Genomic DNA, 23,042 nt, shown 5'->3' with positions numbered 1-23,042 from the left:
TGTTTTCATGTTAGTTCTAATTAGGGACTGGAACTTTGATGAATCCCATAGAGTATTCAAATTAGTTGTAATTTAGTCATAAAATTATATTCTCATATACTATACTATACTATAAATTAATATCCAGATCTACAAAGCCTTTGCATTACAGTACTCAAGTCATGAATTTAACGACTAGAAAGACACAGATACTACAGCGAAAAAAAAAAAAAGGAATGACATATGCTGTTTTTACGAGTGTTCTTAGAAGACTAATGTAAACTAATGAACAAAAATCTAGTTTTCCACATATACCGAAGTAAAAGTATGCCTTATATTCAGTCCCAAGGTATTAATTATATCTAATATATATAAAATTTAAATTTTAAAAATTCATTCCAAGCAAATCATTCGATGTTAGTAAGTCAATATGTTATTTTTTACCCCACTTACCAAACTTGTCGCTTATATATAAATATTTATGCATGTTTCATCATATATGTGAACTCTACATGTTTATGTTTATGTAGAATGTTATCACGTTTGGGATATTGTTTTAGAGAAGATAAGATTGTGGTGTGCTAATATTTTCCTTTTCTATGATAAAAAGTGGGTAGCTCATAATATATAATCAATATATTATATTAAATATGTAACTTTGAAAGAAAAAAAAACTAGTAAGTGATATTCCTATTTATAATGTATCCGTAACCACTGAACTTCTTTCTGTGTATTTTGCATGTGAAAGGCAACTCGCATAGTTGTCGCGTCTTACTACTAATGCTACATTGTATTATTTATGTATTATGATATTAAGTAACTCAAGTGTTGTACACAAGATTACCACTTTCTACACTAGTTTCGCATGAATTCATATGAAAAATATGCCAGAATTTTTAAACAGAACGGATACACTTGTATGCAACTGACACTGTGATCATAAAATTAAATCTAAATAATATCTGCACACACGAAACAATTGCACCTAAATTGTGCTCATGCTTTACAGAAACACATTTACGCACAATCTATTAGCCACAAGTTTCCAGATTATCACAAATATTTCAGCGAATGATTTTAATAGAAATAAAATGAGATACTGAACAGTTTTTTTTTTTTTTTTTTAATGTATCTCACTACTTAATATCCATTTTTAGTACCGAGGCTACATGAGGTGTTGGCCAAAAATTTAACGTGATATACACTTCCATCGGGATTTGTGCCCAGATCTTCCATACCAAAAGAGAGACACTAACCGTTTAGCAACAAGAAAGTTAAACATTTTGAATACTATTGATATATACAAAATATTTCTTAAGCAAATCATCCTTGCCTAAATGAAGGTGTAGCAGCGAAGTATCGATGCCGTTTGAATGGTGGTCTCACATTTAGAGTTTGAAACAAGAAAACTAGTAATAATGTCCTCACTTTATATGTCGAATGAATATACACACATTTGAAGCATATTCATTAATTTGAACTTTGGTCTGGCGATCGCATGTTACAATCCTTGATTTTGACACTAATGATACCGTACATCCTTACAAACGATACGATAGATCCTTACAAAGTTTAAATCTTCGGACACAATTCAATTCAGAGAAATTCATCAACTGAAGAACAAAAGAGTTCAATGTATTTCTAATACTAGCGATTAGGATCAGTGATCATTACTTTCCTTACCCCTTTCCTATAACCTGATATTGTGGAGTTTAATACTTCGAGTTGGCCCTTGTAGTAAGGGTTTCAAGTTCATCTGACAACATGGCACTTATAATTCTGATTATATTAGAAGCGGAAATCGTTACTAATGACCCATTTATTTCTTCTTATTTCAGTATTAATGTGAATCCTATAAAAGAATCTTGTTTCAACTGTGAACATTATATCAGTAATTAAACTCTTAAGACTTTTAGTTAACAATGTCGGCAATACCATTAGAAGAATTTGAACATTGTCGACTATATTGGTATGATTGCTAACAATTATGCACATCAACATCCTAAAATTCCAAACCTAGATTTATGCGTATATATATATATACGAGGGTCATTTAACTCGAACTGGCAACACTGCTACGATTGGAGTGTCGTGTGAGCAGGAGACAAATGACAAACGTAGTGTATTCCGTGGATGTTTACGAGTCAGTTCAACGCTGCTGCGGTCCCATAGTACGGTGTGTATGGCGAATAGACATTGTTAAAGTGATTGTTGTGTGAAATACCGCCCTAACGGAATGTTCACGCGTGCAGAACAGCGTGTGTTTATGAAATTCCAGGTGGCACGAGGGCGTAATGCTAGGACAATTCACAGAGGATTAGTAGAGGCCTGTGGTGAAGCTGCTCTACCATATCGGACAATGGCGGATGATTTGCAACATTTCAGGCGGGACGACAGTCAACAGACAAAATGCACGATGGAGAGTATATGCGAAGGGCTACGGACGAAATTCATCTTGCAAGACTGTGGACACTGTTTGACAGTGATCGGCGTTGGACTTGTAGTGAATTGGCGTAGAAGCTGAACATTTCTTCCGGATCAGTGTTCCCCATGCTAACACAAGATCTTGGCATGCGGAAAATTGCAGCTAGATGGGTACCTCATGCTCTGACCGAGGTTCAAAAGTGGTATAGGTGGGAATGTACGTTACGACGAGGAAGGTGATGATTTCTTGCACCGCATTATTGCAAGTGACGAAACGTGGGTAAGATCCTACGAGCCTGAATTGAAACGTCAGTCGAGTGAATGGCGCCACCCAGAATCCCCACGACCGAAAAAGCTTAGGCAAGAGCCAGCAAACGTGAAGGTGATGATGACAATGTCATACGACCACGAAGGCATTATCCTATCACATCAAGTTCCACTGGGCGTTACCGTCAATGCTACATACCATACTTCATACCTCAGTCACCATTTGCGACCGCATGCGGCGCAAATGTCCACACCTCCTGGAGTCTGGACCAGTTCTCCTGCACGATAATGCTAGATGCCATACAGCGAATCCAGTACAGATTCTGTTACGACCATGAGGTTGGGAGTAGTGCTGTCGAAATCATTTAAAAAAAACGAAAACCGGTTTTTGAAAAGTAAAATTTCATAAAACTGAAATGTCGGTTTTGAAAACCGCTTTTGTGGTTTCGGTTTTGAAAACCGAATTTGCGGTTTTCGGTGTTCAGGAAACCGTTTTTTTCATAAACCGAAAACCGCATATGTCTCAAAAATTCGACAGCACTAGTTGGAAGGTACTGGAGCACCCGCCATACTCCCCGGATATGAGCTCCTGCGATTTTGATCTTTTCCCAAAAAGGAAAGAACCTCTCAGGGGCAAACGTTTCAGACACATTCCCATCATTGTTCGTGCCTTAGAGCGCACTGTCAACACCCTCTCACAAAGGGGGGCTTTGACAGGCATTCAACGGTTACCAGACATCTGGCGAAGGGTTCAACAGATTGGAGGAGACTACATCGAAGGACTGTAAGCTTCTTAAGGTGAGTGATTCACTACATTCCATTTCACAACTGTGTTGCCACTTCGAGTTAAATGAGCCTCGTATATCGATAGATACAGATATATCAGTGTCATGATCTCCAAATGTGGTCGTGCGCAGTACATTAATGCTCAACTCTATCCACGCCACAGGCCGATTTTATGCTAAACACATGTCAATTATTCATCTTACTTGTAGAGATTTGTTGTCCCATACCTGAGCAAGTGTTTGAACTAAAACCAATGACGTTCAATAGAACTTCTGTGTAGCCTTAGAAACTTTAGTCAATAGTTTGTAATGAACATTTATACTCAAAATCTTTTCTTTTTTCTTCATGATTTTAAAATTTTAATTTTTAACAATATTTAACTCCTTTTTCTGATTCTAAGAACGATAAGCCATTTTATTTGTAGTTAAATGAAAACGTAACTGTTTACACGATTCGTGATTGTTTCCAATATGTAGGGGCTATTTAAGTGCACATTAAGTAGGCCTGAATATAGGTTATAACGGAACAGATATTGAGGCATTAAGATAGAACTTACTTTCATTTGTTAAAAAAGAAAAAAAAGCCATATCATCAAATAATAATTAGCAACTTTACAATTGCTTGTAAATTTTTATAAATTTATAGTATATTATGTGAAACAGAGCTAACCTTATTTATATACCGATAATTAAATCTGAAGATGAAATAATAATAATAATAATAATAATAATAATAATAATAATAATAATAATAATAATAATAATAATAATAATAATAATAAAAGAATTTGTGTATAGTAAGGAAAGTGGAAAATTTTGGTTTCGAGGCTATCTTATTGAAATTATTTCGTCAAAATGTACAAAACCGAATGAGCTTAGGAAATGGTTAGAATTCTTACTTGGTATCCAGTGATCTTGGATTCAAACCTTGCAACCGGCTATCTTAACTGAAGTTTCGCAGAGGTTTCCTCAGATCTACCAGGATAGTCCTTGGATGCTACTATCGACTTCACCCCAAACTTCCTTCTCATGTTTCATTGCTAATGTTTTCAGTGTAAAGTTGTTTCACGGCTATATTTAGAACTTTGTAAATAGATAAATAAACAATTACGAATATATAATTTATAATAAGTATTGCCTGTTCATCCCAATGGAAGTCTCTCTTTAAACTGATATTTTATGCGGAATGTATCCTAAGAAATAAACGATCGACTGACTTTAGCATGCAATATAATAACTTCGTTACTGTTAATCTACTAGAGTCCGCAGATAAAGATAACTTAAAAACTGTTTATTTTTCACTTTAAATGTATTTCTTTTAATCTGATATAGGACATGAAGTCCTCCTTTGGTCATTTTGGGTATATTTCATCTTTAAGCCTTATCCGGTCCAGACATTTTTGTAACGTAAACGGGCAACTGGGGCCTGTGAGGCCCAGCATATATTTTAAGTGCAGAACACTCAAAATTCAATGTCTGTTGCCGCATACTGTTCCGACTAAAGGTTACAATAGTCACGTGTTCAATATATAATTATGTGACAATTTGATCTAATATTTGACAGGAATTTCACTAAAGTTATACGGGGCCTCCTAGGCCCCGGTTGCCCGGTTACGTCAGGAAAAGATTTTCAAATTTAAAAAAAAAGACATTAGCTTTACCAACTCGATATGTTCATGATTTTAACTTCGACGAAAGATAGAAGAATTCAGTATTTTATGTCTTCGAAATATGTATGGTTATTGAGAAATTTTAGAAAAATGAAGCTACTGGGCCTGGGAGGCCCCGGTTGCCCGGATAAGGGTTAAGGCCTCTGCCTGAAGCTTTTTTCAGTGCTTAAAAGATGCATGTCTAGATATTATAAATAACTCATAATTTAAAAAAAAGAAATGTTCACTTTTCTGTAGATATTTAAACGGAGAATACAAACTTTGTCTCTTTCTCTCACAACTTCGGTAATTAGACTTGAATCCAATGGTGTATGTAAGGGGGGCTTCCGGGCTTAAGCTCTCCCCCCCCCCCGAAATGTTATTTACTATATTAGAGTAAATGAAATATCTTGCAGAATTTTCACATTTCCAGGACTAAAGTTAGCAAAGGCCCCCGAAATAAAATCGTAAATACGCCACTGCTTGAATCCCTTGTGCTCTGAACGCCCCATATATTGTGTAACATCAAAGTGGAACCAAAGATTGTATTTCAAGCTCTTAATATTAATCTCTCTCTTGGGTCAGCCATTTCTCTATTGGTTTCACGCAGTTTCCTAGATTTCCCTAGCTAAGCCAGACTTTTCATTTCCTTATAATTGTTTTATAACCTAACCTACATTTTGTATTATTTGATGCATGTCAGTCTAGGTCTTCCTCTGGGTACTTTTCCTTCTGCCATTCCTCCAATGGTTAATAGTGCGATTCATCCGGGGGGGTGTTCAATCATTTATCTCTTCTTGAAATTGTCTTCAGTATGCTCATTTTTACTCCTACCATTTCCACATCTTTATTCGTCACCTTATCTACCCTTCTAATTTTCAACAACCAATTTGTTCCATCCCTTCACATTACATCACTACATTTCGACTTCCATTCTCTGTTTTGCCTTCCCCTAAAGCCTATGCTTCACATCCATACATATACGAGGTGTGATCAAAAAATACGGTGAATGATTTTATTAGAAACAAACTAATAAGCTTACATGGAATTTGATTTAATCTCTTTCAAAAAAAACTTCCCTGGCTAGCAATGCACTTATCCCAACGTTAAATCCATGACTGGAAGCATTTCTGGATGGCTTCTTTTGGAAGGGCGTTCAGCTGTTCTGTCGTGGCCCTCTCAATGTCAGAAATGGTGTCCAAACGGTTTCCTTTAAACATGGCTTTAATTTTGGGAAAGAGCCAGAAGTTACATTGTGCTATATCCGAAGAATACTGTGGATGTGGACAAACACCAATATTTTTATCGACCAAAAACTCCTGTTCGTCAGTCAAAAGTCGGGGGACGAATTTCGATCCCACTCTTCTTATTTGCAAATCGGCATTTAAAATGCTTTCACTGACCCGTATGAGATGCTTAGTTCTTCCACAAGATCTCGAATAGTCATTCGCCTGTTTGAAAAAACAACTTTTGCCACTTATTTTTGGATTTTCTTTTGTTTCTGAGGTTAGTGGACCTCCCGAATGTTGCTCGTCTTCTATCGACTCATTTCCGCTTTTAAGTCGCTTATACCACTTTTAAGTCGCTTATACCACTCTTCAGAGTGACAGCATTATCGCCATACACAAATTTCAACATTTCATGGGTTTCTTTGGCACTTGTTTGCAACTTGAAACAAGACATAATGTTCAAGCGTTGTTGAAATGCACGACAGACATGGTAAACATAACTCCACTTTAGCGACTCTGGACGCTGACTGACGAGTCAGAACGTGTTCCAACTTGACGCTGTCTGTCTCAAAGAATCAGGCTATCAGACAAATTACATCAAATGGTTGTAGCATCAGCAGTTACTGATAAATAATGCATTTACTGTATTTTTTTTATCATGCCTTGTAATTTCATCAGTCTTTTCTTGAAATCTATGTTGATATTTCCTGTTACAAACTTATTTTTCACCAACTATCTTTTACGCTTAAACTATTATGGATTTGCCATCGTGTTAGAATCTAGTATTGGTGATTTTACTCCCTAAGTAACAGAATTCCTGCACTTTTCTACTTGGTGATTTCCTATTATGACCTTTATTTTATTTCGTGTAGTTTCATTTCTTGCTCATCAAATGACTTTTGGCTTTCTCTTGATCTTCATGTTATATTTGCTGCTTAACACTGCCTTTAAATAAATTTATTTCTATTTTTCCCTATAAATTTATTTCTATTTTTTCTTACAATCTGCTAACAGCGCGATATTGTACGCAAATCTACGCGTGTTTATCTTTTGCCATTAAGAATATAATTCCTACTATTGGTGCTCTAGATTTCTTATATTGCTTCTTCAATGAACAGACTAAAATAAATAAATCTAATATAAATAAAATATAGAGTTCGTTTGTGTGTTTGTCTGTCTGTGTGCGGCCTGGGGACCAGACGAGTGGACTGAGAGTTACCAAATTTTGGTCAGGGGTACCTTGGTCCAGGCCCCAGAACAAGACAAAGCGTTTTTGTTCAAATTTCGAACCAGGAGGGTCTCAAGAGGGGCGTTTACCGGACTGACCTGGGGACCATACAAATTGACCGAGAGTTACCAAATTTTGGTCACGGATACCTTGATTTAGGCCCCAGACCAAGACGATGCGTTTTGTCAAAATTCGAACTAGGGGGGCTGAGGGGGGCGTTTAACGAGACATGTAAAAGTAATCCAAAATGACCGATATTAGTATCAAATTCATAGTTTTCGCGGTTGCTGAGATCAATGGTGATACTTCCATTAGCGATGACTTACAAATTCAGCTACCATTGTATGCGGGCGAGGGTCACATGTAGGGGGGTTTACCGAGACATGTAAAAAGTATCTAAAATTACCGATATTAGTGTCAAATCCATAGCTTTTGTGGTCGCTGAGCTCAATGGTGAAACTTAAGATCCCGTTTACTTTGAAATTTAGCATCAATCAGCTTAGGAACGGGGGTCATAATAGAGGGGTCATCGAGACGAAGCGGTTTTTTTTTAAATTTCCAACCAGGGGTTCTCATGGGGGGCGTTTACCAGGACCGGCCTGGGTCTGGGCTGAGAGTTTCCAAATTTAGCTCACGGGTACCTTGGTCCAGGCCGCAGGCCAAGACTAATAGTTTTTTTCCTCAAAATTCGAACCAGGGGTGTCTCAGGGGGCGTTTACCGGGACATGTAAAAGTAGTAGAAAATTACCGATATTAGTGTCGAATTCATAGTTTTTCGCCGTCGCTGAGATCGATGATGAAACTCCGATCGCATTCACCCCATTCAGCTGCTGGCCGGAGGTCACGGGGGGCGGGCGATACCGAGACATGTAAAAATTATCCAAAATGACCGATATTCGTGTCAAATCAATAGCTTTCGCGGTCGCTGAGATCAATGGTGACACTTCCATTAGTGATGACTTGCAAATTCAGCTATCATTGTATGCGGGGAGATGGAATACCGAGACTTGTAAAAGTAATCCAAAATGACCGATATTAGTGTCAGATCCATAGTTTTCGCAGTCGATGAAATGAATGGTAATACTTCCATAGGCGTTCACTTCCAAATACTGTCCCCATGCGAAGAATGGATATTTTCAGCTAGTAAATAAATAAATATAAAATGGGTAACAGTGAACATCATTGCCAACTGTTCTTTGAGTTGTTATTTTTCTTTTCTGTCTTTCTGTTTCAGTTATTGCCTTCTGCTCTTGGTACAGGCTATACATTAATCTTCGCTCCTTATAGTTTATTTCTGGTTCCTTCAGAATCCAGATTTTGATACATGGTAAAGAAAAACGAACGATGAGATTTTGAGAGTCAGGCGGTATAAATTAATAATAATAATAATAATAATAAAAATAATAATAATAATAATAATAATAATAATAATAATAATAATAATAATAATAATAAGAAGAAGAAGAAGGAGGAGGAGGAGGAGGAGGAGGAGGAGGAGGAGGAGACGGAGACGGAGAAGGAAAGAAAGAATAGGAGGAGGAATTCTTAATCTTCTTCTTTACTTTAATGTTCCACGATTATACTTGGAAGTTAATTGAAACGGTGATGACAATAATGAACAAAATAGTGAAATAAAGATAATGGATCGAAACGGAAGAATCCCGAGGAAACCCCACACACGTAGTTTCTCTACCACAAAACTCACTTGGTGCAAGCTGGGATCAAACACGGAGTCCACGTACCAGCAAGTGCTCTACCAGTAAGCTACCGCGGCACCATACTAATAGTTGATTTCATTTCTAAACAGTACAAGAAAACGATAAGTAAAAGGCTGCTAACAACTTAGAATATAATATCTTTTTCTTTTAGAAAATACGGAATTGTATATTCTCAGGTACTTACAACTATAATTGTTAATGCTATATGTCAGGATCAATCAGGAAACTAAAGAATACAAACTGAAACAAAACGAAATAATGAAAATTAAATAATAAAAACTAAATCCATGCTGATATGTCAGTAACTTATGCACATCCTATAATTAAGAAATGGAGTTTCTAAAGGTTAACATAGCTGGATGAGGACTGGATTTTTTTTAATAGTGATATCACTAATACAGTATATTTAATTCTTTGATTATTTCTTTCACGTTTTGCAAGTCAAATTTATCTGTATTAAATACTAGTTGAATATACCCATACTTCGCACGGGGGCAGTATTCGGAATTCAACGCTTGCGGGAGTATCACCATTGATTTCAGCGACGGCGAAAACTATGGATTTGATACTAATATCGGTCATTTTAGGCTATTTTTTCCATGTCTCGGTATCCCGCCTCCCGCTGACTCCCGGCTCGCATTCAATTATAGCTGAAAAAAATGAAATGAAATCTTTAAGTTTAACGTCCCACGGTTATGCCGGTAGGCTAAAGGAGACGGTGATAATGAGAAATGAGTGATATGGTGGAATGAAGAAAGTGGGAGGAAACGGGAAAACCCCGGGAAAACCCACGAGCACGGTGTTTGTCCACCACAAAGTCCACACGGCGCGAGCTGGGATCGAACCAGAGACTCCAAGCACCGGAGGTGAACGCTCTACCACTGAGCCACCGCGCCCCCCTCAATTGTAGCTGAATTTGCAAGTCATCGCTAATGGAAGTGTCACCACTGATCTCAGCGACCGCGAAAACTATAGATTTGACATTAATATCGATCATTTTTGATTACTTTTACCTGTCTCGGTATCCCCCCTCCCCCCAAGTGACTCCCGGCCCGGAGCCGAATAGCGTGAATTTGGAAGTTAATGCGATCGGAGTTTCACCATTGATTTCAGCGACCGCGAAAACTATGAATTCGACACTAATATCGGTAATTTTCTACTACTTTTAAATGTCCCGGTAAACGTCCCCCTGAGACCCCCCTGGTTCGAATTTTGACAAAAACGTTTAACTCTGGTCTGGAGCCTGGACCAAGGTATTCGTGACTAAAATTTGGTAACTCTCGGTCAATTTGTCTGATTCCCAAGCCTGTTCCGGCAAACGCCCCCTGAGACCCCCTGGTTCGAAATTTGAAAAAAGAGCTTCTTCTTGATCTGGGGCCTGGGCCAAGGTACCCCTGACCAAAATTTGGTAACTCTCGGTCCACTCGTCTGGTCCCCAGGCCGCACACAGACAGACAGACAAACACATAAACAAACTTTTTATTTTATTTATACTAGGTAGATAGGTATAAAGATGGTTATTAAAAAACATGGAAACACTAATAGTTAGCAACACGTAAGACGTGTGAGGTGGTAACATTCTTTGTGTTTGTATAGCACCTGGCCATTTTTAGTGGTGTTATGTGATCGTCTAAAGTACGCCAGGTAAAGTTTAAAGGAGGCACGTGTTTAAAAGGGCAAAGTTGAATATGTCTTTGAGTTTCAAATTAGTTAAATTTTGAATGCGCGATTAGTTGTGCAAGAGTATCTGAGATGCCAGTCTGTCAGGTGTGTCGTGTGGGAGAATACTTATACAAAATTTCAAGATTCTACGCTTAATAATTTCGGAGATGCGACGACCGAATATATATATATAATCATGACCCGTTGTGCCTCTTACTGCCTTACTTAAGCTTAACGTATTTGTACAAAATTGAAGGTTGTATGCCTAATAGTTTTGAAGATGAGGTGATCAGCAAAAAATAATTCAAGTTCTTTTATTCCCTGTCAGGGGCCGCATTTAAAAACAAATCCCATCTTTTCTACAGCTTAAACTCCAAGGAGAATATTTACACACAGTTTCAAGTTTGTACGTCTAATAGTTTTGGATATGTAGTGAACAGCAAAAACTTATTCAAGCCCTCTTATCCTCCTTTAGGGACCTCATTTTGAAAAAAAGGTCGTCTTTTCTACAATTTAATATGCAAGAAGAACACTTCCACAAAATTTGAAGGTTATATGCCCAATAGTTTCGAAGATCTGCCGAAGGGGAAGAAAATCACCTCTATCCCTCTTTAGAGGCCACATTTCAAGAAATTCCGTCGCGTCTAGAGATTATAGTGTAAGGAAAATATTTATACAGAATATCAAGGTTGTACCCCTAATAGTTTAGGAGATCTGACGAACGACAAAAAATCATTCCCCTTTAGAAACTGATTTTTTTTTTTTTTTTTTTTTAATCCCGTGTTATCTTCAGCTTAAATTGTAAGGAAAATATTTGCAGAAAATTCAAGATTCTACTCGTAACAGTTTCGGAGATCTGTTTATGAGTGAATCGGTAAACAAATCAGTGCATTTACTCTTTTATATGTATATAGAAGATTATTATACTGAACTTATGAATGGTAGAGATAGAGATGCTTAAGTATTTCATGGTAGTTCTGTTTTAAAATACTCTCTTCGATGGATACAACTTTTTCCATATATTAAACATTTTATTCTTATGCAAATTGTATACTCTTTTTATACCAAAAATTTAGTTGATAAATTATTCAAATGTGTGAATTATTTTTCTAGATTTTCAAAACTTCAGTCACATACCTCGCATTATGATTCGCTTATGAGAAACTATAGCACAAAAGTGGAATTATTTAATGGTAAAATTCTGTTTGTTATAATCAGTGTTCGAAGTGGAAAAAAGGCAGAGGTGGTATGTTTTATTATGATTTTGACTCGATACACCGTCTATCTAAATGTTGAAATGCAATGAGGGTATGTTACCTAAAAGATTGTATTTCTATTTACATAATGACTGAAAACCATTGGAGAGCTTCTCTCTAGAAGGGGGGGGGGCATGAAAAAACTTTGATTCCCGCCAACAACTTTCTGAAAAAGTAACAAATATCCCCTTATGTTGTATTATAGAGAATTATACGAGGGCTAGTCAAGAAAGACTTGGACTGATTTTTTTTCTAGGCAATTTATTAGTACTCAACAACAGGCACATGATCCTTTTCAAAGTAGTCACCGCCCATTTGAATGCACTTTTTCATTCGAGTCTTCCAGTCCTCAAACACGTGTCGCAGGCCATTCTTTGAGAGGTCCTTCAAAACCGCCTCCGATGCCTTCAGAACCTCGGAATTATCGCAGAAGCGGCGTCCACGCAGTCTGGATTTTAGGGCAGGGAATAGAAAAAAGTCGCACGGTGCGGTAGGCGTCTCCACCATCCTCAAATCTTTGCAACAGCTCCCTGCAAGTCTCCACTCGAACGGCCTTCTGCTCTGGTGTCAGGAGTCGCGGAATCCATCGCGCACACACTCGGCTCATGTGGATGTGGTCATGCAAAATTTTGAAGGCACTGCCATGAGATATGCGTAGTGCGGCTGCCAGATCGTCGATACTGATGCGGCGATCTTCTCTAACAATGACTGCTGCCGTGTTAATGTTCACCTCAGTAACAGCTGACGCTCATACACCTGGTCCACCAGCTTTCGTGATTGTCATTCGGCCCTCTTTAAACTCTTTGAACCACCAGAACACGGTACTTCGTGGCAGAGCGTCATCTTTGTAGGCTGCTCTCAACATACCTAGAGTTTTTGTTGCACTTTTCCCCAGGCGATAGCAGAACCGTATAGCTGCAAATTGTTCATCTCGTAATGACTCCATTTCTTCTACAGGCGACTTCTAGAGGCGGCGCAGAACATCACCTGCAATAAAAAGTCGTGGTTACCAAACATGCAATGATTCCTTAACAACATTTTATATATGTGCACAGCAAGACCCACCCTACTTGTATGCCAAACTATGAAGCTCCAGCGTTAACAGAACTGCCGGGAAAAAAATCAGTCCAAGTCTTTCTTGACTTGCCCTCGTACACGAAAATGATCAAAAACCGAGTTTTTATATTAACAATTTCCTGTGGGAAAACTCTCGGATCCCCACTCGACTAAGGGATATTCCAAACCCATGCTCAAAACACGACATTTATATTTATTAAGGCAAGAAGAAACAGATATACATAAGAAATAAACAATTCAATATGACACATTAAAATACAAACTAGATGACTAGATGAACTTCTTTGAAGACACTTCATTTTAAAAATAAAAGGTAGTAAAAAGATAATAAAAATGTCAGTGTTATCAACTTAAAAATTATTTATGCATACAGTAAAAAACAAAATCTTTTTACGTGGAAAGCTATTCGTCAATTACTCTGTATAAAAATGGATTTTTTTAAAGGTATTTAGCATCTACCCTCAGTGATGGTATGTCTTGATCACTGAATAACCAGAAGCGTTGTACCTTCACCACTAAAAACCCAGAGGCGGTATGGCATACCACCGCATACCGTCTCACTTCGACCACTGCAGCTATAATGCTTCAAGAAAATTTATTACAGCCTCATATATTACAAAATATTTTCTTCCTCAAAACAGCCACTTACCTGATGTATTGCACGAGTAGCTATCACCGAAGATTTTTGGATCTCTATCGTAAAAGGTAGCACCTGTCAATATAAGATGTTGCTATTATACTCTGCATGTTACTAGTATAAAAAAAATGTTTAAATACATGAGTTTGCTTTAAATGATTAAAATAAGAGCATCGGAAGTATGAGAGCAATGAAAGCAAACTCAGAATAATACAGCTGAATTTACTTACCTTCAAGCTAAGTAGCTTTGTTGATACGCTCGTAATTTGATAAAGTTCCAATTGCAGCACAGTAACACAGGATTTCACCATTACTCTGTGGAGGTTGCTTCGGTCATTAAGGTCAGAGTAAATTAAAATTGTACGAGTAATGCCAACCATTCTCCACTTGAGAATGGAATAATGATTGAAGAACGCTGAAACAGACGATTAGCCAATCAAGATTTCCGAAACAATTCGCAGATACTCCCAAAATGGCTGCTAGGTCATTACTCATGTAACTTCCATTTACTCTGTATGGCGCGAGATACATGGAATTTTGCCTATTTTGCAAGACTGCCCGTGTTACTAGACTTGACATACTATTTATATTTGTTGGCTTTTGAATGGTTAATGAAAATGAAAAATAAAAATGAATTGTTAGTCTGTTTAATATCACATATCACTGTGGTAAAAAATCTTACATCGTTTTTCTAAAAAATACATGTGATGTGATATAATATACAGTCACTTGATCAGGCAAATTGTGTTATCGAGTATTCTTCCAGGGTTCACTTATCATTTCTTTTTTCTTTAAAAGAAAAAAAAATAAATGAGCATCCATTGCAAGTGAAGGAAATTTCAATGATTAAAAATCCAATATTCTTCCAGCACGACGGAGCTCCGTACATATATAGCCGTGTATTTTTAATTCCTTGTCATTTGTTTATGGTTAATATCATTCAATTGGCAAATAAATGCAAAAAAGAAGAAAAAGCTGTTTTTGTTCTTAAATATCTCTTATAATAGCTTGTTAAGACTACAAGTGTAGCTGAATGGTTGGAACGTGCTACTGGTGCTCATAATTCCAGTTTCGATACTCAATAGGGGTATAGATTTTCGGTGTTGATTTAGGATAATGTAATTGGGGAGCTCCATTGATTAAGAAATGAAGAACGGCTGTCTAGAAAGTCAGAAACGACAGCGATTGGAACTGTTGTACTAATCACATATCATTCAATTAAAAATAAATAGTTAGCTCACGTAAATATTTGGAGAAGCCATTTCAAGGACTTTAGTTTCCTATCTCCAAATGTATTCAAAATTATATAGATGTTTATATAAACTTCTTTACTATAATAATCCATCCGACCTCCTATGAAATATTTACTATACCTTCAGAGGCATATATACAGAAGACTCTGTTAAAATGGCGCTTTTACAATACTTTAGTTTATATTTCATTCCGTGTTCAAAGTTGAGAAAATAGCAGAAGCAGTATGCTTTCCTAAGATTCTATCTAGTCATGTCATAGCAGTAATAAAGTAAAACATAGCGAGAAAAAAATGTTTTCCTTCAACTTCACACCCATATGCAAATATTTTTCAGGTCGTTTATCCAATAATTCCAATAAACTTTTTTTTTTAATAAATATCCTTTCTTGCGTGTTAGAAGTGAAACAAACTTAGATCTTTCGTCCATAACACCATAAAAGTAATTTTATTAATTTTTTTCATTTTTTGTATACAGAGTCCGTCAAAGGAATATATATATATATATATATATATATATATATATATATATATATATATATATATATATATATATATATATATATAATTTAAAAGATGGTATCTGCGTATTTTTTCGAAGTTGAATTATCACCACAGTATGTAGTACGGTGTTTTCTCAATAGATGTCGGTATTGTCACCACTATAACATGTGCCCTATAATAAGGGACACAATGGCCGGTGCACGCTTGACATCTGAAGAAAGGAAGTCCATTTTAAAGAGGTATTTTAAGTTTGGTGCTGTCGCTGAAGCTCAGCGTCACTGGAAGCGTAAGTTTGAAATAGAACCTTACACATACTTGAGAATTGCAAGGTTCTGTGACAAATTTGAGACAAGTGGTACCATTGGTGATGTGCACTAGGGTGGATCCGGAAGACCTCGTGCAGCTACAAATCCTTTCTCTTCGGCTGTGGTTTAACGAAAGTTAGTCATGAAAACATCAACATCTGTTAAGAAACACCATAGCATATATTGCAATAATAATTTAACTTCGAAAACAGTATACAGAGATAACCCATTAAATTGCGTGTACATTTTCTTGACGAACTCTGCACCTACGAAACTCTTCGATTGTACTGAGTTCTTCAGTTTGCACGATCAAAACGCAAGAGGTTACAATATAAATGGAGCACATGTACCTCAAATTTGTAGTTATACATTGTAAACATCATGCTTTTATAAATATATTATTTAATATTCACTTTTAATTATGTTTGCACATTGCCTCTCAAACCCAAACAACGGCTTTAATATAAATTAGCATCTTGTAAATACAACTTTCCCGGTTTTAGTTCAATAGTTATAGATTGGAGAAAAAATAATCTGTGGTGAAATCGTCATAAAAATGCGCAGATTATTATTATTATTATTATTATTATTATTATTATTATTATTATTATTATTATTATTATTATTATTATTATTATTATTATTATTATTATTATTATTATTATTATTGGTAGTTAACGTCAGTATCCAATACACACACTCTCATATTAATTACGTGTATTAAAGAATCACCCTTTTCACAAAGCACACTTACATTGCTATGTTTTACTGTTTAAAATCCATACCACTTGACGTTGATAAAAAAATAAATAAATAATATTCGTATTTCAATGATACGCACGCATTGCTTGTAAACTTATACAATGTACACTTGAATGATTCACTTTCTGATTGTTTTTCATACAAGTTAATCACGTTAAATAGATTCATTTTACCAACTTTTTTTCTATTAATACTTACACACTACCATGATTACAACTTGTAGTGTAACAAGGTATACTCCCGCATGCCTCTGGTGGAATCCCATGCTGTACTTGTGTAATGAAAGTTTTCGTTTGGTAATTTTGCATTGTGAGTGTCGTAACGGCAAGTAAAGTTGAGGCATAATTATCAACATTGATCTTTAGATGATAAAATGATCTTGTTTGTTTCAGGTACAGAAGAAGAGGCTCCCGCAGAAGATGCGAAGCCACCTCCTGTGCCGGCTGAACCTGTAGAACCACTAGTAAAATCTCCACCAGAGCCCACAAGGGTCAAATCTCCTGAGCAAATTTTAATGCGATCTCCAGAACCAGTCAATTGGACTGTCCCACTAGATACAGGAAAGACTTTTACTGTTACTCAAAATGTTAGAGATGGTAAGTGGGAGTAACAAAATATATAAACGAACTTACATGCCTTGCATGTTAATCAATGAATATTACGGGAAAAGATTCATAAAACCAACAATCATAATTTACAAAATTTTCAGCTGTTAATTTTTTGTGTGAATAAATGGTTAACCATTTCTTATTTGATCTGGAAGAGCCGGACTCGGTTCTTGGTGGGATCTTATGTTGTTCCAAAGCTACGTTAATCTGTAGATTCTGATTCTAATGTAGCATGAAAAGTGACATTTAACTCCAATCAAATTAAATAATCAAATTAGCGATGTCGCGATATGGGGATTTTATACTCTTTACGATAAGGTTTTTGAATGTTGTAAAACTCATGAATCTAACACCGTTGTCATCATTTTCCTTATGCAGACTTTCGTTCCTTATAATCGGTTTGAAAATATCCTGTCTTCCTACTTTCGCATTGAAATCCCCTAATAGAATTTTCATATGATACCGCGGGATTTGGTGAAGTACATGTTCTCTTAGTTCTTCGTAAAAACTGTCCTCTATACTGTCATCTTTATGTTCTGTTTAAGCATGTACAGTCCGCAGCAAAAAACCTGCAACATGAGAATGTAAGTTTATTGTGAAACGACGAAGTCCTTTGTTCCAAAATTCCTAGGTAAATGTGCAGGGGAGGACGTCGAGGTTTCTCCTGGCGTGATTCGTGCCACTTAGACGTTATGTTGATTCCTTGCGCTGTTAGGCGTAGTTTCACAATAAACTTACATGCTCATGTTGCACGTTTTTTGCTGCCGACTGTATATTAGAATAACAAATCACACCACCAAAGCTTAAGAGGAATAGCATAAAAGAGTAAGAATAATACTTAATTCATTAGTTTCACTAATCTTTCTTTCTTCTCTTCCTATCAACTATGTTTCTGTCCACTTTCTTATAGCTTCTTTCCCTTCCTAGTCTTTCTACATCTTCCCAGTATATATCATGTCCTGTTTCTCTCACGTGTTTATAAACAGCGTTGCTTTCCTTCTTTAATATAACATGTCTTTGTATTTGTCTTGGATAATTAGTTTTAAATCTCATTTTTTCCTAATATAAATATCATTTTTGTGTTGTTTAACCGTTTCTTTAACTATTTTTCTGCCTTTCCTGCATAATATGGTTCATATCTGACATTCATTTTGTAACTCAACCTCTTATGTAAGTTTGACAAAGGCAATTTTATAATGCCAAAGTTGTAATGCAGATTAGTAGCAAGAAGTTCAGATTTTACACCTATCGAAGTAATAATAAGTTCTAAAGCTACAATCAGCAGGATTCAGATAAGACACTCGTTTTACATATTTATTGACAAAATGACAAAGCTCTAAAACACATGAAAACGTGAAACTTTTCGTAAGAAAACAAAATGTACTAATCCACTTTCATTCTTTGAAGTAAGAAAGTGAAACAAATTTTCACGGAAACATTTTGACATGAGCAATGAAAGGTGAAAACCTACATTAAATCGGTGGTGCAGCAATATTTAAAAAAAAGTTAGCCATAAAATAGTTACCATTGTGATCTTTTATCTTTTATATATATAAATAAAAATAGATGTCTGTGTGTGAGAGAGAGTGTATGTGTGTGTGTGTGTGTGTGTGTGTGTGTGTGTGTGTGTGTGTGTGTTCCAGCATAATTCTGGAGTGCCTGGAGCAATTTTAACCAAATTTGATCCACATGTTAGTTACAGTCTGTAAAACAATACTGTTGGGGTAACATTCCCCTGGGACACTGGTTTCCTTATCACTTAGGTAAGTAGTGATACTCCAAATGAAGTTAAAGCCCAATTTTATCCCCCATTAGCACGGGGGTGAGGTGAAATTGTGACATTAAAAATAATCGAAAACGACCGATATTAGTGTCGAATCCATAGTTTTCGGGCTTCCTAAGATTACTGGTGACAGTTCAGATGCCCTTTAAAAGTTGAAATTCAGTTCTCAGTGTGGAAAAAATTCCTCAACGTATATGGGGTATAGGAAGGAGGAACGAGTAGAAATTATATATATATTGATACTAGCATCAATTACCCACTTCGCTGGGTTAAATTAAGGAAAAATAGTAATATGTTCCGTTAGTCAGTCACTTTTTACTACTACTAAAGCGCTGTTTGATATCGTTCATTTTCGATGATTTTTATATATCCCCCTCCCTTCCCATGTTGCAGGGCACGGCATCGGAAGTGTCATTGTTCATCGCAGCGATCCTGAGACTATGAATTCGACACTGATATTGGTCATTTCGATTACTTTTATATATAAATCTCCCTCCCCAACTTGCAGGGCTGAATTTAGATTTAACGGCACCAGAAGTGTCACTATTCATCTCAGCGACCCAGAAAACTATGGATTCGACACTAATACCTATCATTTTTAAATGTCTCTCTCCTCCATCACCTTTAAGTTACACCGTCCGTCAAAGTGATATGATGAAAACCATCTCAAGTTTAAACTTCATCTAGATTGTAAACAGTGTTTCTTCCAGACATGTTTTTGGGGGGCACTTCCCCCCCCCCCCCGAGTTCTGAGAGTGTTGCTCCGGAGGACACCAAAATAATACGTCTATAATCTATATATATAAAAGAGAACGCACAAATCCTTTGTTCCCTCATCACGCTAATACGGCTGAACCAATTTCTTTCATTTTTGGGGGGTTATTAGGATTTGGACCCTAGATGGTTTTTATCATATCACTTTAATTTTTAATTACCAGTGTCTTGAGATAATTGACCATTCAAGTGTCCATAACGTACAAATCCTTTGTTAGTTCATCATAGGTAAAAATAAACGTATTTATATGCAACCCGCATGACCGTGTCACTCGGCGGGTTAACATAAATGACAGGCGATATAATGTTAACATTTACTGCAATCTACTATGGTTTTTATCATATCACTTGAAAGCGAAAAAGTAAAAATTATCTAAGTAACAACGTTTATTGCGTTCCGGGGTGACCGCAGCGAAGCGGGGTGAACGCTGCTAGTATGATAATAAATAGAATAGTACCAGCAATGCCCCCCAGAATATTAAGAGTACCTCCTCGGAACATTTTTTTTTTTCTGAAAGAACGACTGGTTGTAAATTTGATCGAAATCTGTCCAGGGTTCAAAAGTTATTAAGTTTTATTTATTTTTATATATCTCCCACTCCTATTCCCCTTCCCTAAGTTCTACCGTCAAAGAGAAATGATAAAAAAAACATCTCAGACCCGAACCTCATCTATGTTAAAAATTTGATCTAGATTGATCATTTGGTTCAAGACTTACTAAGTTTTATTTATTGTTGACTCCTCCCTCCCCTCTCCTAAGTCATATCGTCAAAGTGAAAGATAAATACCATCCCAGGCCCGAACCTCATCTATGTTGAAAATTTGATCGAGATTAGTCGGGTGGTTCAAGTGATGAAATCACAAAGACAGTCACTTTCATTTTTTTTTTTTACATATATCTCACTCTCCCTCACCCTTACGTTGCACCGTTAAAGTTAAATGACAAAAATTATCTCAGGCCCAAACGTCATCTATGTTGAAATTTTGATCGAGATAGTTCGGGTGGTTCAAGAGTTATTGAGTTTTCTTTTATAGATATCTTCTCCTCCCTCCCCACCCCTAACTTCTACCGTAAAAGTGATATGGTAAAAACCACCCCAGGTCCAAACCTCATCTATGTTGAAAATTTGGTTAAGATCGCTCGGGTGGTTTAAGCGTGATGAAGTCACAAAGACAGTCACTTTTATTTTTATTTTTTAAACATATATCTTCCCCTCCCCTCCCCTATGTTGCACTGTGAAAGTGAAATGAGGAAAACATCCCAGGCCCGAACCTTATCTATGTTAAAAGTTTGATCGAGATCGGTCGGGTGGTTCAAGAGTTATTAAGTTTTATTCATTTTCATATATTTTCTCTCCTCCCCTCCCCCTACCTAAAATCTACCGTCTAGGTGAAATGATAAAAAAAAGAAAAAAAAACTTTCCAGATTCAAACCTCATCTATGTTGAAAATTTAATTGAGATCGATCGAGGGGTTCAAGAGTTATTGACTCACGAACATAGTGACTTTCATTTTTATATATATTGATTTTAATATATCTCCCCTCCTCCCCCCTACGATGCTCCGTCAAAATGAAATGGTAAAAACCGCCCAGGCGCAAACCTAATCTATGTTGAAAATTTGATTGAGATTGGTTGTTTTGTTCAAGAGTTATTAAGTTGTAAGTATTTTTTTTATAATTCCCCCTCCATCCCTCTAAGTTCTACCGTCAAAGTGAATAGCTGAAAATACTTCCAGGCCAGAGCCGCATCTAAGTAAAAACTTGATCGAGATCGGTCGGGAGGTTCAAGAGATTAAGAGTCACAAACATAGTCACTTTCAATTTTATAATATAGACTAGCCTTTGGCTAGCTGGGGGCTTTGCCCCCAGACTCCCGCATTTGCTCGGCCTACGGCCTGGCATCTTCTAAGTATCAGCCTTTGCATCAAGAGTGAATTTTATGCATTTGCTCTTTAATTACATTTCCTGAATTTGGCACAGCTGTGGGCCCCCTGACCCTCACGTTTACACGACCTACGGCCTCGCACCTTTTAAAGCCACAATTCTACCAAATTTCAAGTTTTTTTTTTTTTCCTATTTCAAATATCTAAAAGATAAGATTTTGTATCCCAAGAAAACACCCATTTAAATAACATGGGAATTTCTTCATCCCCCCTTTAGACCCCCTAAAAATTAAAAATATTCATTTTTGACAATGTTCCTGTTGGTTAGTCTCGGAAAGCTATAATCATGCCAAATTTCAATTTTCCACATCAACCGGAAGTACCCCTTTAATTTATGTCAGCTCATGTAGTTTTATATATACCCTATAGTTAAGATTAGTGTTTAATCCTTAGTTTGTAATCCTTGTCGCTGAGAGATGAATAGTGACACTTCCGATGCCGTGCAAGTTCACGTTCAGCTTCCATTGGTATCCCAAGGGGTGGAAAGGTAGTGATATGCAAAAATAAATGAAAACGACCAAGATTAGTGTAAAATCCACAATTTTTCGAGTTACGGCGATGAGTGGACACATTCCAGATACCATTAAAGTCCAAATTCAGTATCCATCGTTTAGGACGGTGAGTAGAAGCGAGAAAAAAGTCTAAGTCCAAGATGACCGAAATTACTGCCGAATCCATCGGAGTCCATCGTCGATTACTGTGTTTTCGGGATCGCTTAGTTGTTGGGTGCCATACCCGATGACATTTGAATCCAAGCTTATGTAAGAGCGGGCATTTCAGCTGGTTCGGGAATTTATAGGGGCAACACCGAAGGCGTTGCTTGTAAGTAAAACGCATATATGTATGTATATTTCGCCATAATTATGGAATGTCTAGAGCAATTTTAACCAAACTTGGTATACGTATTAAATACAGTCTGGGAAACAGTACTGTGGGAATAAGATTCCTTAGAATATCTAGCGGGGGCAAGAGGGGGTAAGAAAAATGATTGAAAACGACAGATATTAGTGTCAAATTTATAGGTTTTGGTTTCGGGAAAACGGCTGACCGATTTAAATGACTTCTGGATCATAGTTAGTACCCACCTCAAGCTGGGTTCTTTAATCATATTAATTTAATTATAGGGCGTATTCTATGGGGGTAGCATGTTTCAAAATTTGTGCCAGAAGTAGAGTATCTTCTATATTTTTATCACTACACTT

The 23,042-nt window shown here is 36.6% G+C and overlaps 1 protein-coding gene across 5 annotated transcripts in view; it reads left to right on the top strand.

Moving 5' to 3' along the window:
• LOC145688018 (uncharacterized) overlaps nucleotides 1-23,042 on the top strand; it is a 553,165-nt gene that overhangs the window by 514,653 nt on the left and 15,470 nt on the right. For all 5 annotated transcript variants that reach the window (XM_081761686.1, XM_081761689.1, XM_081761687.1 and 2 more), the window contains one exon: nucleotides 17,124-17,327. In XM_081761686.1, the coding sequence (XP_081617812.1) occupies nucleotides 17,124-17,327 (204 nt within the window). The remainder of the gene's footprint in view (nucleotides 1-17,123; nucleotides 17,328-23,042) is intronic.

The sequence above is a fragment of the Thermobia domestica genome, chromosome 6 (assembly GCF_964235325.1).
Source record: "Thermobia domestica chromosome 6, izTheDome1.hap1.1, whole genome shotgun sequence".
Classification (NCBI taxonomy): domain Eukaryota; kingdom Metazoa; phylum Arthropoda; class Insecta; order Zygentoma; family Lepismatidae; genus Thermobia; species Thermobia domestica.
The sequence above is the reverse complement of the archived record's forward strand: the minus strand, read 5'-3'. Positions and strand labels throughout refer to the sequence as shown.